General features: G+C 43.8%; 1 protein-coding gene across 1 annotated transcript in view; it reads left to right on the forward strand.

The window, feature by feature from the left end:
• The window catches only part of Fras1 (Fraser extracellular matrix complex subunit 1), a 337326-nt gene that overhangs the window by 248387 nt on the left and 72297 nt on the right, over nt 1-16642 (forward strand). Inside the window, exons 38-46 of the mRNA XM_037208856.1 lie at nt 2353-2501; nt 2672-2834; nt 4363-4498; nt 8693-8883; nt 9915-10068; nt 11168-11431; nt 13448-13636; nt 15033-15152; nt 15408-15587. Coding sequence (XP_037064751.1) covers nt 2353-2501; nt 2672-2834; nt 4363-4498; nt 8693-8883; nt 9915-10068; nt 11168-11431; nt 13448-13636; nt 15033-15152; nt 15408-15587 — 1546 coding nt within the window. The remainder of the gene's footprint in view (nt 1-2352; nt 2502-2671; nt 2835-4362; nt 4499-8692; nt 8884-9914; nt 10069-11167; nt 11432-13447; nt 13637-15032; nt 15153-15407; nt 15588-16642) is intronic.

The following is a 16642-nucleotide window of genomic DNA, read 5'->3' on the forward strand; positions in this document are numbered from 1 at the left end:
GGGAGGCAGAGGTAGGCAGATCTCTGAGTTTGAGGCCAGCCTGGCCTACAGAGCAAGTTACAGGACAGCTAGGGCTACCCAGATAAACTTTGTCTTGTAAAACCAAATTAATAATAATAAAGGAAGGGAGAAACAAAATCAAGAGTGATTAAAGGGCCCAGGCGCAGGATAAAGGAAGTGCACATAAGTTAATTATTTGTGTATGTGTTTGTATATGTGTGTGTGTGCGTGTGTGTGTGCGTGTGTATGTGTGTGTGAGTGTGTGGAGAGCAGAAGACAATGTTGGGTTCTGCTCTTTCTCACTCCCCTAAGACTCTCCGAATCAGCTAGGCTGGCTAGCCGGCGAGCCTCGGGGACCTGCCTGTCTTCCTCCCCAGCTCTGGGATTACACACATGTGCCCCAAAATCTGACTTTAACATGGGCTCTAGGGATCAAAGTCAGGTCCTTATGTTTGCAAATCGAGCACTTTTCCAATAAGCTGTCTTCCCAGCCCTAAAATAATGATCTGATTTTCATGTTGAATGGTAGGCTCATGGATGTATGTGGGCTAAATAACTATTTATATTCACTGTAGCTACATATCACATGTTAGTTTATTTAGAATGAATGAGGAAAATAAAGCAAAAATATGAATTCACCCAAAATGAGCATGAAGGTCTTTGAACAAGGAAATTATATGAGAACAGGATCTGTTTTCTTTTTTTTTTTTTTTCTTTCCTTTTTTTTTTTTTTTTTTTGGTTTTAGACAGGGTTTCTCTGTGTAGCTTTGTGCCTTTCCTGGGAACTCTGTATTCCAGGCTAGCCTTGAACTCACAGAGATGTGCCTGCCTCTGCCTCCCAAGTGCTGGGATTAAAGGCGTGTGCCACCACCACCCGGTTAGGATCTGTTTTCTAGTGCATTTTGATGAACTCATGATCTCTTGGCTGGTCTAAAGTAGTGATTTTTTTTCCCCGAATTATGACAATGTATTTTCAGGAGAAGAAAACAATAACTGGTTCCTCACATTTGAATCACAGAAATTTTTTGAAAATTAGAGTATAATAAGATAATGCCTGACACAAAATAAGCATTTCTTTGCTGGATTTGCCAGTGTTCGAGACAGACACTTTTTATTCTAAGAATCAGGTACCCTGTCCTTGTTCTCACATCTCAGAAGAGGGTACCTGAAAATTCTCCGTGGTCTTTTGAAGATCTGTCTCAGTGAGAACTCCCAGGAATAGGAGGTGGTAACTTTTTGGAAATCATTGTTTTCTATTTAATCCCCTACATGGAGAAAGGAGAAAACAGTAATATTGTACATTTAGAAGAAATTTCCTGAAGTCTTGCTGTTCCCTTCTGGGCTACTGTCAGGTGAACTGAGGCAATTCTGTGATCCTGCATTGAGGATTCTAACTGTTCATTGAAAGCTGCCCCCAGGGATGGACATGACAAGGACCCAGACCTCGCTTGCCTGGCTCATATCTCCTTTCTCATCCCTCACCAGCTGCACAGCGTAGCCAGGAAAACTTGCATTTGACAGTAAAATTATCATGCAACATTTGTTTTCATTGTTGCTGCAATAAAACAGAGTGTCCCCATTTTCACAGTCAGCTCCTCTAGAGGACAGATGACCCAGGGAACCTCCAAAACGGCGTCGCCTGCCTCCTAGACATTTCCAAAAATATTCTTGAAGACAGAGGAAATTGTTTATGAAGATGTTCTGTTCTTGTCAGTGTAGATGAACAGAAAGCTGATTTTATTTCTCAATAAACAATAGAGAGGAAGGAAATGTTCTTTGTTAAGATTAAGTATCCTAGGGAGTGAGGATCCATTGATTCAGTTCCCATAGAAGGAAATCCACAGGACCTCCTAAATTCTTCTGTTAATCCAAATTTTTGTCACATTGGTATTACTTGAAGTGAATCATTGGCTAAGCAAATTCTGTTTCACGGAGTTTTGTCATTGTAGAGTGTATTATATACTATAATGGAATTTTGTGTACTTCTGAAATGCAAAGTGTTCTTAGAAATTGCAGAAGAAGCTTCCTCCTGTGTTTATAGAATGATGAACTGGAGCTGGCCATCTTCTCTGTACTGTGCACATGTAATAAAAACAGACCCTTATGACTCTTCCAGAAATGATAAAATATCTCTTTGTTTTACTCCCTATACCATAAATGCGTTTCCCCACGGTTACCTTGAGTTAGTCTTCCAAGAAGACATTTGAAGAGGGATAAATCCTGAGCTCTTGTGGAGTTGGGAGTGGTATTGCTTTATGAGAGGGGCTGCTGCCGTCAGCATAGGGGGGAAGTGAGCCCCTGTGGGTCTCTGCAAACCTGCATTCATGTCCTGACTTATATTTGCCTGATTAGGACGATTCTTCCCCTGACCCAGAGATCTGGATTCAGTTACGTTCTGTGCCCATGTATGGTGTGCTCTTAAAGACCTCAGGACCCGATGTGGAGGAGCTTTCAGAGGATTTCAATTTCACCATGGAGGATATCAACAACAAGAACATTAGGTACATAAGCGCTGCAGATTCTTTGAAAGGGTTTTTAAAGAACTGTAGTAATCAACTGACTGTAGCTCCCTCAAAGAATGCAGTGTTTCTGATATTGTTTCATACAACAGGCTGATCCTTTTACTCAACTTGTCAGGGTGACTCAACCTTTATTCTCCCGTGTCCTGTAGATACTCATCTGGGTTTGAGACGGAAGAGCATCTGGTTATGGATAGCTTCCACTTCTCTGTCTCAGACATGGACGACAACCGTGTGGACAACCAGGTCTTTACCATCACGATCACTCCTGCCAAGAGTCCACCGCACATCATTGCTTTTGCTGACCTTATCACGGTAAATGGCTCTCCGATCAATAAACATGCAGGGCGTGGGAGAGCTAAGATCCTTGGTGATGTAGCTAAAGGATTTCTGCCTAGATGGGCTGCCAAGCTCTTCCCCTAAAGTATGTGGGCAGTGATAGCAGACTGTCTGTGGCTATCATTGTAAATTTTTTTTAAATATAGAAATAAATATATGCAAAAGCCCAAATCATTATATTCCGCATGAATTAATCAAAATGCACACATGTACATGCATGCTAGAGAGTATATATTATATATATATAATACTAGATATTGTTATATATATAATATATATATATTATATATATATAATACTAGATATTGTTGGCAATGGGAATAAAACAGAAGTAGAATATACCTTTGAGGATTTCAGTTGGTAACAACTAAAACATGGAAAGCTGACCTCAATGAATCAAGCCAATACTTATTATTATTGACGATTCAGAAATCCTGTGTGTGAGAGGCAGTGTAACACATGTCTGTCACTGAAGGTGTCAGCCAGTTGCCTGTACCAGCTTTGTTTCATACTAGCAGACTGGCTTCGGAGTAGGTACTTCATTCTTTCTAGCCTCCATTTCTTCCTTAAATCTTACCATTTCTCCTACATAAAGGGTTTCTCTGGTGATTAATGAAAATAGCCTGTGTCACTCCTAGCCGAGTGTCTGGCGCACAGCAGGAGATTCATAAACACTTTTTCCTTCCCTGCATCCTGTATGAACAACAGTACCCAAAGCCTGGGCATTGCCTAGTTCTATCAAGTACTTTAATATTCATGAAACTCGGAGTCATTTCTAGATAGTGGTGATATTCCCCCACTTCCCCTTTTCTACAATTTGGGGAAGTAACTTGAACCAACCTCAATCCAAGAGTCCCATTTTGTAATTTATAAGCCACCCTACAACCAGCCGAGAATTCCATCAGGCCAGCAAAGAGCATCAGGGCCAGAATGCAGAGTTAGCACATAAAGCCAGGCCCTAAAAGAAAAGGTTAGTTCCAAGAACTGCTTATACATATACTGATTTATTTTCTTCTTTGACGTTAAGATAATCATTAACTTTCAGGTATAGCTAGTCCTTTATTCCTACATCCCAATAAATATACAATATGAGGGAATAAATGGGACTTTTATTCTGGATGGTAATGCCTGTAGGACAGTCAACCTTGGAAATGTGAAGGAGGGCTGCAGCTATCATTCTCTGGTTGTGCTCTGTAGAATTCTGATGCCCCAGGAATGCCGCTATCCGGTCCTGAAACTTGTTGAGATGGCTAGTTAGAACTGGCCAGAACTGCTTTATCACCAGCTCCATCACTGAATGAAGTGCAATTTTGAGAAGAGACACACAGCCGAGGTGTCTGAGTACATCTCTGAGATGTGCTGAAAGATGTGCCCGGCTTTGGCAGCAGGCACCTCCCTCGTCTGCAGAGATGTGCCTCCCCACCAAAGCGGAGCTGGTGCAGGATGGTCACCCCAGGCAACAGTTTCTCTGCAGGTCTACATTCCTCGTGCCTTTCTTCCTTAGGTGGATGAGGGAGGAAGAGCCCCACTCTCCCTACACCATTTCTTTGCTACTGATGATCACGACAACCTTCAGGGGGATGCTGTCATTAAACTGAGTGCCCTGCCCAAGTACGGCTGCATCGAGAACACAGGAACAGGTAACCATAGTGGCTTTGCTGGAGAAAGACTATTTAGGGTCTGGAAATGGGGGACGGGAGATATTAAACCTGGACATGGAGAATGAAAGTAAGATGGACCCATTTCAAGAAAATGGACGAAAAGAAGGTTTCTTTTATTTAAAAGAAAAAGAAAGAAAGAAAAAAACATTACTTAGCATTTTCTTTATGCCATGCATTTTTAGGCATCAACGATGTATCAATAAACAAAACAGATAATCCTCTCCACCTCCTTATTGACTTGTACCCTATCAGAGAGAGGAATGAATGGGAAATAGCGTGCTAGAAGGTCAATAAATGCGAGAAAAAACTAGAGCAGAGTAAAGGCATTTGGAGTGTGAGCTATGGGGCTGAGGGGCTCACGAGTTGTATTCAGAATTGGGGGTCAAGGAAAATGAAGAGTTGTGCCCCCTTCCTGTGAGGCCGCTGGAGTTCAGATAAACCGAAGCTTGTGTCTGAGCTCCTTCTGTAGATATGACATCAACTGAAGTGCACGCTGTCTGTCTTTGACACCCTCTTCAACATCCCTCCCCTCCGCCATCTGCCCTGGACCCACTGGAGGTTATCACCCAAGGAGAGGCCAAAGGCGCGCGCCGTCCACAGGCCCCCTGAGACCCGCCGTGACTGGCAGCCGAGACAGCGCCTGCCGCTTTCTGAGCTGCCGCATCTGCAGTGAGATTCCCAAGTGAACCAGTGCCAGTGCCAGGCTCTAATTGGCACACAGCTAGCAGCTCCCGCAGACAGGCCACTGACTGCTGGTGTCTGTGTCCAGCGTGGCGCCTGCCACTTGAGCCTGATCACCGGAAACTCGTTTCGAATGGTTATGTTTTCCTGTCAAAAGTCTCGGGTCTTTTCCCTCTCTCCTCTTTCCATGTGTGCGTGCAGATCGGTTCATTACAATAATTAAGCTCCTTTCAATAAATGTTGGTGCTAGATACAATGTTAACATGAAGGACATTGACCCTGCCTGGAGTCGGGGACTGATGGACTGATGGATTCCATGATGAAGGACAGAAAAAGGAACAGAGCTTTCAGGGCACAGAACAAAGCAGTTGCTCCTGCCTGAGAAGGCGAAAAAGCCCCAGGGTCAGAGAGAGTTGCTCTGGGCAAAGGAAAAATGGCATCTCCTGCAGAGACAAGCGCAGGGGTGAGGTGGGAGATCTTGAAAGGCCATTGCCCCTTACTGCCTCCTCTCTCCATGCATTTCTTTCCCCGGAAGCCCCTGTAGCACAGTTTGACATTTACCTGAAGCACCGGAGATAGCAGATAGGCCACACTGGGGAGTGGAAGTCAGAATTCTGGCAAGTTCCAGCTGCTCTGTAAAATGATTCTCAGACTTCTATGTGTGTGAGCATTATCTGAAGGGATTGTGAAAACACAGTGTCTCAGGCAGAGCCCCAGAATTCCTGTTATGGGGTCGGCGTGGCCCATGAACTGACACTTTTTGTCACCCCATGTGCGATGGACATCATGGCTGCGGGTCCTAGGACCACTAAGAGACTCTTCCTTCTCTAGTGGCGTGGACGTGAACCTAAGGGGAAGGGAAGATACTCAAGGGTATGAACTAACTGTCCAGTTCACATCAACTGCCCTTTGCTCCGTGGAGGAAGCCCAGAGCTTCAGCTCGGAACCAAGTGTTTTGTTTGCTGATGAAACCAGCTACCAAAATTTAATTCCAGCTAAACTGGAACATATTTTTAAATCTGGGGAAAGCAGCTTTTACTCTTTACCAAGCAGGAGGGAAGGCAGTGCCATTACAGTGTCGGATGTGAAACCCAATGGCCTAGAATCTAAATTCGTCCTGGACTGGCCTGATGGGGCAAGGCCCACTGATGTGCTCTGGGGACATCTCTGTTCCAGTGCTGAGGAAAGCAGGTGTCCAAGGTGACAGCCACACTCATCAGGGGCTGTTTCATTTGTACCTCCGACATTCTGCTGAGGAAGGCAGGGAACGCACATCAATGATGTCCAGCAAAAAGAGAAAGTGCAGTTTTAAAACTTGGGGAAAATTGGCGCTTAAGGCTTCAGTGTCTGGTTCCCTTGATGGCCAACTAACTCTCTGAAAATTTTAAAACAAGCCTTATTTTTATTCTGTATAGTTTGAGGTATCATTTACTGAGGCTTTTCTTGACCCAGATAACAAAGCCAAACTTCCCAGCTTATAATGATCAATGAAAAGAGAAAGTAAAACTTGGAGGCGTTCTCAACTTGTTCCGGAAACCCTAATCTCTGTGTCCTGGGGATTGCTGGGCCACTGGCTGCCTAGGTCTCTCTCAGCTTCAATTTTCTTTCTCTATTTTCAAACAAGTTGTGTAAAACAAACCAACGAAAGACATTTTCAGTCCTAGTCTTTGCACTGGGGTACCAACAAATGGCACTGTCTAGAGTCAGGAAGTTACTGGCCTTTTTAGAATCTGGTGTTTGCACAGCGTCCTAGAGAAGGGAGAAGAAGCCATTTTTGTTTCCATGTGGACCACCTCTGCTTTGGAGATGTGTAGACACGGTTTCTTCTTCTCTACTCTAGAAGACTATGGCAGCAAGTTAAAAACCAATCAATTAGAAGGACCTGGCTAGAACCAAGGACAGGCCAAGCCGCCCATCGCTTAGACATTATTTCCTCTTCCCCTGGGCTTTTTGCAGCCTTTGCTGTTGGGTGAGAAGAAAGAGCAGGAAGCAGCAAAGCATGGACTTTGAAAGGTGCCACACGAGCATCTTACTCTCCAAACGCACCCCTGTTGGTCAGCTTCTAATTGCTGTAACACACACCCGAGATAAGTCAACTTCTAGAGACAAGGTTTGCTTTACTCCTGAGATCAGTGGTAGCAGCCCCATGGTCAGTTGGACCCTCGCTGTGGCGATTCATCATAGCCAGGATGGGATGGTAGAACAAAGCTCTCTCCTTAAGTCCAGGATGTAAACAAAGAGAGAATTGGTGGACAGTCCTAGTCTCCCCGTCAAGGGCCCCTAGTGAGTCTAAGACTCCCACTTAATTCCATCTCCTAAAGGTTTTGCACCGCAGGCTGGAGACTAACCCACGGTCTCTGGGGAAAACTTACCCAGACTGTAGCAGCTCTTCGTCCCTGAAATGGACCTGAACACTTCTGTGTCTGAACGCTACCTGAGTGTCATGGCTTCTAAATGGTCTCTGGGCACTCAGTAGCCCTGGCATGCTCTCCGATGGGCTGAGTTCTTACCGATGTATAGGTTCCTTCAAGAAACTGGGAGACCACCCCTGGAGTATGGGAGAGAGTGTTGTAGAACGATGTCTTCTAGACAAGTCCCGGCGTTGTTCCCATGAACCCACAGCAGCAGTGGCTGTCTCGACAGGACTGTCACCATTCCAGCCACCACTCTAAGAGGAGCAAAGGTTGCAGGGGTGTGGCAGGAGTCACATTTCCAGGGATATATCCACTGGTACATTGTCCCTTACTCAAACAGTAACCCTAATTAAATGCGGTCTTGCTCCCTCCCTCCCTCCCTCTTTACAAAAACAAAGCAAAATAAAACTATATGCTAAGTAGGGGGAAACTTGAGAAGAAGGAATTTGGTTTGAGGGGGGAAGGATAAGAGGGATCATGAGAGAACTTTGATCAAAGATTATACATACACACATACATACATATACATACACATATATGTATATACATACGTAAAGGCACACATGAAATTATTAATGACTAAATTTTAAAACAAGAAGTTTGGAAGTCAGATGAAAATGTGCTGGAGGAGAGGTTCTAAACAGAACGGTTCTTATGTAGAGTAATTGTTAACACTTGAAAGTTACACTAGAGTGGAGTTTAGAAACTGCTGAAGTTTACATTAGAACACCAGCTATTAACACAATATTTATTCCCCAGTTTGTGGTGTAAATGATTAGAAAGAAACCAACCACAGATTCTGTGCTGTGTAAAAGTTAAACAGCTGAGTGGTTCCAGGTGCATTATCTCACCTGATTCCCTGTAGAGACAGCAAGACTGGTATGTCCATTTCTAGATGAAGAATGGTCTTGGAGACAGTATCCCCCCTAAGCCTTCCAGTTTCTGGGCTTCAGCTATGTCCTGTCTCTGTCCACAGTCACACTTTTATCACATATTAATAACGATGTCTTCTTTTCTAAAGCAGTCCTGTGTTCAGGCACTCAAACAGAGGTAAATGTTTTCTCTTGATATGATGCAGGGGATCGCTTTGGCCCAGGAGCCACCAGCGACCTAGAGGCGTCATTCCCTATTCAAGATGTCCTGGAAAACTACATTTACTACTTCCAGAGTGTTCATGAAAGCATCGAGCCCACCCACGATGTGTTTAGTTTTTATGTGAGTGATGGGAGCAGTCACTCCGAAATCTACAGCATCAATATCACCATCGAGGTAAAGACTATAGATGCTGGAGATGAAGCCTTCAGCCATACAATATCCTACCCTTAAAAGAGCTGTCTTCAAACCATGTGATATTCCAGTCTTGATCAAGTTGTCCTTATATCAACTCACAAGCAAAGGGTTGGATGTGACCTTCAACTTTAAATATCAATTTTAACACATAACCCTGACCTTCTGGAAATGTGTGAAATCAGAGTTGGCATTTGGGGAAGGTCAGAGTTGGAAATCTGGATTTCTGTTTTGGGAGAAAATGTATTTGTTCTGGGTAAAACAGTTTGGAGGAGTCGGGGAAGCCATACCATTCCTGTATTTAGATGAAAACTAACATATGCCCATTTTTCTCTGATATTCTCACATGTGGATCTGCATACATTCTTGCCTTTTTAAAAAATTCGTTTATTCATTTAACTATAACATCAAAGAAATTCGGTCCCTAATCCGACACTTATTTTCATTTGAGAAACTCTCATGATAGTCTTGCTTTATGATATCAAGGAGAGGGAGAAAAAGATAAAAAATCTCAGCATGGAATACCCTGTGCCTTGGGAAAATAAAATGTGTGGCACTTTCAGCAACTATAAGGTCCAGGGGTGAAGCAGGCCTGGGAGGCAGCACCAGACACTTTGCTTCCCAGGGTCCTGACCTTCTGTAGCTACTGTGGTATGTTTAGAGACCTCTAAGACCATCTGAACTGAATTAGCTGTTGATCCTCAACTAGACTTGAATTTCTAAATTGTACATCCATCATTTAAGTCTAGAAAAATATGGTCCTCTGTACCTCTGGAAAACATGTTAGAGAGTGTTTATAGAATGCCCATCAGCCTCCTTGCAGAGCGACCTTTTGCTGATGTGACTTTTTATTTTTCACTAATATTTTGACTAGGAGGTACACACAGTGCCACATTAAATGCTGTTTGGCTAGCGGGAGTTGTTGCAGGAATGACCCGTTCTCTCCTAATGGGTGTTTTCTTTCTTCTTAAACTAATATCTGTGTGAGACCAAGTCTTTTATACTTTAACCAGAGAAAGAATGATGAGCCTCCCAGGATGACCTTGTGGCCCCTCAGAGTACAGCTGAGCTCAGGAGCAGTGATCAGCAATTCTTCCTTGAGCCTACAAGACCTGGACACCCCAGATAACGAGCTGATTTTCGTATTGATGAAAACGCCTGACCACGGTAAGACACAAGCCCCAGTGGAAAATGGCTGCTTGATTGAGGTGCCTGATGGGTGGTGAACATGAGCTTGTGGACTGGTTCATTATTCCTTTTTCCTTTCCTACTTGCAGCCCATTCTTTTTACATCCAGATATAATCAGATTCCCAGCTAGCCCAGAGTCTTTGGAGTTGCGATAGATGCTGTTTTAAAAGCCTGCATGCTAAGTAATTGGTATCTCTGAAATTTCACTTCAGCTTTTTTCTTGCTCTCCTTTATAATCTCAGGTGAAGCAGGTTTCAGTGTTTACATCTTCTTCTCAGGGTAGACATCATCATTTGACCGCCGAGGCTGCCTCATATAGCCTGACAGCATGTTAGAAGTCTCTCACGAACCTGTTCCCTTTGCGACAGGAACAGTCTCTAATTCAAAGCAAATTTAGAAACTACTGTGGGGACCCTCCACCGCCTCCTCTAAATGCCCAAGTATTACCTAAAGCTCTGGAGCTACACTGTGTGTCATCACTGCTAACACAAAGTTGGACTTTCAAAGACTAAATTGCTGCTGTTACTGCGGGGTTAATAATGGAAGAGGCCCCTGGCCATTGCATTTTCAGCTTGCCTTCATTCACTTCCACTTTCTTTGATGAAGCATTTTTAACTGTGCCTTTGTGGGGATGTGTGACCCCTTAAAAAAAAAAAAAAAAGCATGCTTACTGTCTTCCTGAATTTAAAAGGCATCTAAAACATATACCCTTGATCCGCATACTGTGAGCAGAAGACAGAGTGGAGGGCTGTTTTCACTTCGCAGAAGGAATAATAAAGTTCAGATCATGAAGTGAGTTTGAATCCAGGGACAGAGATGTGACTTCTAAGCCACTATATTGTGGCATCTATCTGTGTCTCCTTAGGAGATTTTTAACCACAAGAGTGGAACTCTGTCTTTTTTATTTATATACAAGGCCACAGGGCCCAACTTGTACTTACAGGTAAAATGCTAAGTGTTGGCACCTAAAGTCTACTTGACGTTCTACATAGACTCATGTGAGTTGGCAAAATCGGACTATGTTTTGATTATTTCAATATATAAGACCATTGTTTCCTTCCTCTCTTGCCTCTGCAGGTCACCTACTCCGGAGACCCACTGCTTCTGACCCACTAGAGAACGGGACGGTTTTAGACCAAGGTTCCTCCTTCACCTACCAGGATGTCCTGGCGGGACTGGTCGGGTTCTTACCTGGTGATGATGATATGGCAGTAGATGAGTTTCGGTTCTCTCTCACTGATGGCCTCCATGTAGACACGGGGAGGATGGAGATCTACAGAGAACTGCCTACAAGTGAGATCCCCCACTTGGTGATCAACCGAGGACTTCAGGTCGCAGCAGGTGTGTGAGCCCAACTTTCTGTCACCATGACATACATCTACAGGAAACATTTTAACAGGAAGCACCTTTCTTTGGGCTCATGATGTCACAGGTTTCATTTCCTCGTTGGCTGCCTCCAGTGTCTTCTGTGCTAAGGAAGAACATCATGGCAGAATCAGGCGTGGTAGATCAGAACCGCTCACCTCATGAGAAGCAGGAAGCAGAAGTGGACTGGGGACCAGAGCAGTATCTAGATGCCGAGGCCATACCCCAGTGACCTGCTCCCCCAGCTAGGTGCTACCCCTAACGTTAAAAAAAAAAAAAAATGGCATCAGCTAGGTTCCAAGGCTTCAACACATGAGCCTGTAGAGAACATTCCATATTCAAACTATAGCACTTCCTGCAGAAGTAGAGAGTAGCCTCATTTTTTCCATATGTATTTATTTATTTTTTAGCCCATGTAGACCTTCTTCACATTGGTGCTGTGAGTGAATCTTAGGGGAGCTAGTCAACATTTAAGGAAAGTAGAGTTTTGGGACATTGCTCTTTAGGAACACTGAGTTGTGAATAAAATATGAGCCGATGAAATTCTCTGAACAAGACACCTCTGTCTGTGAACTTGAGAACATTTTATGAAGGATGTACCATATTTTCAGTAGCCGGTGCAGATAGACACAGGTCTCCTATAGCGGAGCCTCTGTCCGGCTAGTGTCATGGAGACCAACAACAAACGAATTCTGGCAAGACTTCCAAGATGTTTAATTTTTTTTTAAAAAAATCAAAAAGGCATAGAAAAGCAGTTGAGAGGGTACCAGGAATTAAAAGATGATGCAAACAACTGCAAACCATTCTAGCATCCAATTGTCATGCTTTTGCCATATTTTAGTGCATTGAAAGGGCAATGACATGCATTAGACTGGAACATTCTATACAGTAGGAAGTCAACAGGGAAGGGACCTTTGGCTAGCGTCTTGGTGCACTGGGATTCTGTAGTTTATCTTAGTTACACATGTATTTTGTATTGAAAAGTAAATATATGGTATAAATAAAATTTGTAATTTTGAGAATTACCAAAGCTACTAGAAATTGGCATTTTGCTACTTAAAAAGTGGTCTATTACTGTTTCATGTACTCTAAGAGAAGACATGTTTTGTTTTGTTTTTCTTTTTTCCATTGAAGAAAAAGTACTGAATTGCTTACAGTGTGTCAGGCATCATGGGAATCAGGAAGTTCAAATCACTTCCTTCTGTCCTCTCAGACCCCGAGGAGTGTTGCAGAGGGATCACTGGGGTGATGTCACATGTACTGGGATACTTGACACATGAGGAACATTGAGCTTGGGGACAGTCCATATTCTAGCAAACACTGAGCAGGTTTGATCTTTGTCCCAAGGAAGACGTTGCCTCATCCCTCAAGGTTACTTACTGAGAGGTGCTCTGGGTAGAGTGCCAAAGGCCGTGCATTCTTGACTGGAGGTAGACTGCCACTCCAAACACTAGTTAACTCGTGTTTACTAGTATTTGCTGTTTGAGAAGGATTTTTTGATAACGTCTTATGCTTGTCTCCAGTCTCTACACAGCCCCTCAACCTGACCCTTAAGTTTAGTTTACCTTCTGACTTAAGAAACACTCATTTTGACTATTTCCTCCAAGATGACAATGAGATATGTTTATGAGATTAATTACAACTGTGTCTTCTGATTTTGTTGTTCTAAAGGCAGCAAATAAATTAAATCAAAGCAGATTTCTTTGAAGATCTTGAAGTTATTTGCGTCATAGAAGCAGTTGTTATTACCAGGTTCTAACTGGCAGGCTACTACAAGAACAAGCATTAGAGAGAGGAAAAGTGGCCACGAGCAAAGGGCATAGTTCTGAATGGTTTTATTTAGGGAAACCAGAGTTTATTCAGCTGGAAACGGAGACAGGCAGATGCTTGGTACCTGGGCTCGAGTAATGTGTGATTTAAAAAAAAAGTCATCTGGCATCCCATTTGAAGGAATTGGTGTGGAATGACCTCCTCTCTCCCGTTCTTTCCCAGGGTCTGTAGCACGCATCACAGAGCAGCACTTGAAAGTGACAGATGCTGAGTCAGATGACCGTCAGGTTATATTCATCATGAAGGAAGACCCTGGCGCAGGACACCTGCAGATGGCAAAGCCTGACTACCCAGAGCAAATCTCTGTTAGAGGCCCCATCCGCAGCTTCACCCAGGCAGACATTAGCCAAGGTCAGCCTGTTCCCCGCCTGTCCAGGTTCCCTCTGCTCTGTCTGATATAATAAAGTGGGGGTTAATGGCCTGGCAGCTTGTGGCAGGAACCCATGCATTTTGTTTTCAATACAAGCTGAGTTATAGCTTCATTTTTTCTTGGTCTCACTTTTCCTCTGTTTAAAAAAAGGAGAGAACTATTTTTCTAGGCAAAAAATGTATTTTCTGAGAAATTTGAGGCTATAATAAGGGGAAAATGTCATTTTGTCTTGCTGTGTTGCTAAAAAGTATGTGTGTGGGAGCAAAAGAAAAAAGAAGCGAGTTGATATGGATTATGGTGAAAATTATGCCTTCCTTAGGTGAGCAATTTATATCTCTTCCTGGCTCCGCAAAGAGCACAAGTTAATGAACTAAGCAAAATAGAAGGGCATAAATCGGAGCTGCCTGGGGGAGATTACGTGGCTCATCCCTCCTTCAGGAAATGCTGATGTAATGCAAAGGCATAAGTGTTAAATGCTACATAGTTACTGTACAGTGCTTTCAGGGGTAGAAAAGAAAAAAAAGCATCCAAAGCCACGTGACCCTGCGCCATTCCTTTTAGAGGTAGAAGTATGCCCCCAAGGAGCAGAAAGATGGGCTCTGTCCGTGTACTGACACCTAAAACAGAGCAGCTGGATGCTCATTGGACCTGTGGGTCAGTGAAGAGGTACAGTGAGCAACAGGATAATAGTAGTTATTTAATTACTGCATGCCCCCGGGGTCTCCTTGTGAAAAATGAGACCAAGCAGCTCTTCCCAGGGTTTGGTTATATTTACACTGATGGGTCCATGAAAATGATGTGAATTGACAAATGGAACGCACTGTCCTCCTTCCTTTGTGAAGATTATGTGCTGGCATATCTATGTGTTGGACGTAGCCCGTGGTCCTCCATGTCCTTACTGGGCCACGGGGAGTGAAGGGTTCCTGGAGAGGAGAACTTCAGGCCTGCACTCTCTTGCCTTGTGATGCAGATACACTGGGGGCTCGCTCCAAATGATGTGGGTGTGGTCAGTGCACGTGGTGCACACACACAGTTTGACTCATCTAGATAGATATTCAAGTTATTTACGTAGCTATGAGACCTCCTCAGAATCTAAGCTAGGTCCTTCAAAGAGGCTGGGCCTTACCATAAGAAGTGTCACTTGGGGGGGGAATTTGTTATGAGGAGGTTTTAGGACATGAGGAAGTTGGTGGTGGGAGAGGAAAGAGAGAACATGAAAACTTTAGATTAAAATGTCACAACTGGTACCCAAGTGAGGAAGGTGTGAATCGATTCCTTGGTGTGAATACCAATTGAAGTTCCACCTCTCACTTCAGAAATAAATAGCAAAAAGAGCTAATAACAAATCTTATTTTTTTTTCTCCCCCCTTTTTATAGGGCAGATAGAATACAGCCATGGACCAGGAGAGCCTGTTGGGAGCTTTGCCTTCAAATTTGATGTGGCTGATGGAGAAGGCAATAGGTTGGCTGACCAGTCATTCTCCATCGGTGTTTTAGGTAAGGGATATCAAGTTCTCTGAGAGAAAACACAGTGCTTCTGACCTTCTCTGGTTTCCACTGTGTTCACTTTGGAGCTTGAGTCTCCTTCCATATACCAGGCACAGATGAAAATCCAGGACTGTCCCCTTGCTGAGGCCTCTGAGAGACAGCTCCAAGGATTACTCTAAGCCGACCTCCTAGGCACCAGACCTGGAACTGAAGGAAAGGGGCTGAAAACCTCCTATGACTCACCACTGTTTCTGCTATTTGCAGAAGCAGACTCCCCACCGGTCATCATCACCAATAAAGGGTTGGTCTTGGATGAGAACTCGGTGAAGAAAATCACTACTGCGCAGCTCTCGGCCACTGACCGGGATAGTGAGCCTGCAGAACTCATCTACAGAATCACTTCCCAGCCCCAGCTGGGCCACCTGGAGCATGTGGCATCACCAGGTATGTGGTCCTCTCTTGCTCCATCCTGCCCTAGGTGCAGACTCGGTAAGTCCCGGGGACTGTGGCATCCTGGGGTATATATACACCCACAGTCTGTCTTAATTAATATTTGTTTTCTGCCTCACTAATTTTGACATTATATGCCGGTACATTGTATTTAGTATACATTGAGCACTTTATAATAGTTAGTAAAAATAAATTAGAAAAAAATGACAATTTGGAGTAAGGAAATAACTCCTTGGAGGTAGGTATAACATTAATATGAATAAAACCGTGAATATGACCCTCAGATCCACAAAGAAACCATAATTTCATGTAAGTACTCTTATCTGGCTAGATAGTCAACCTCTCTAGAGTAAACCATACCCCTCTGGTCTTTTACATTACCTTGACTGCAATGCACACACAGTGTAATGTCCTGTGTTTAAATAGTCACCTCAGCTGAGAGTGTAAGTCAGTGGTTATTTATGTTATGTGATCTGATGTGCATTTAGCATACACAAGACCTTGGATTCAGTCCCCAGCACCAGGGGGGGAAAGACTGAATTCAACACATGGTGAAGGAGAATGTATACTGAGCAGACTGTGTTCAGCCACTACTTAGGAAGCAATGATGAACACAATTCATCCTCACCACCTGGGTTTCTCCACTGGGTGGGATAAGGAACCTCCCTAGATACCAGTAACTCAGGGAAGACATGTAGACCTGGAGTTGAAGGAGTTCAAAAACCGGGAAGTCTACATTGAGCAAAAAGGCGCACTGAGGTGGGCTTAGCTATGCCCTTGGAAGTCAGAGTTCAGGGGCCTAGGTATGCCCTTGGAAGGCAGAATTCAGGGGCTTACCTATGCCCTTGAAAGGCAGAGTTCAGGGGCCTAGGTGTACCCTTGGATGTCAGAGTTCAGGGAAGTTAGATTTATACTCCTTTCAGAGGTGGAAAAGGTATAAACAAACGAATACATGCTACGTGGACCTTATGAGCCTAGCCAGAGAACAGTAGGAGACAGAACTGGTGGGAACATGGTGATGCTATGAGGAGTCCTCCAAGCTGAGGTGA

This window comes from Peromyscus leucopus, chromosome 10, assembly GCF_004664715.2.
Source record: "Peromyscus leucopus breed LL Stock chromosome 10, UCI_PerLeu_2.1, whole genome shotgun sequence".
In the NCBI taxonomy this organism is placed as follows: Eukaryota; Metazoa; Chordata; class Mammalia; order Rodentia; family Cricetidae; genus Peromyscus; species Peromyscus leucopus.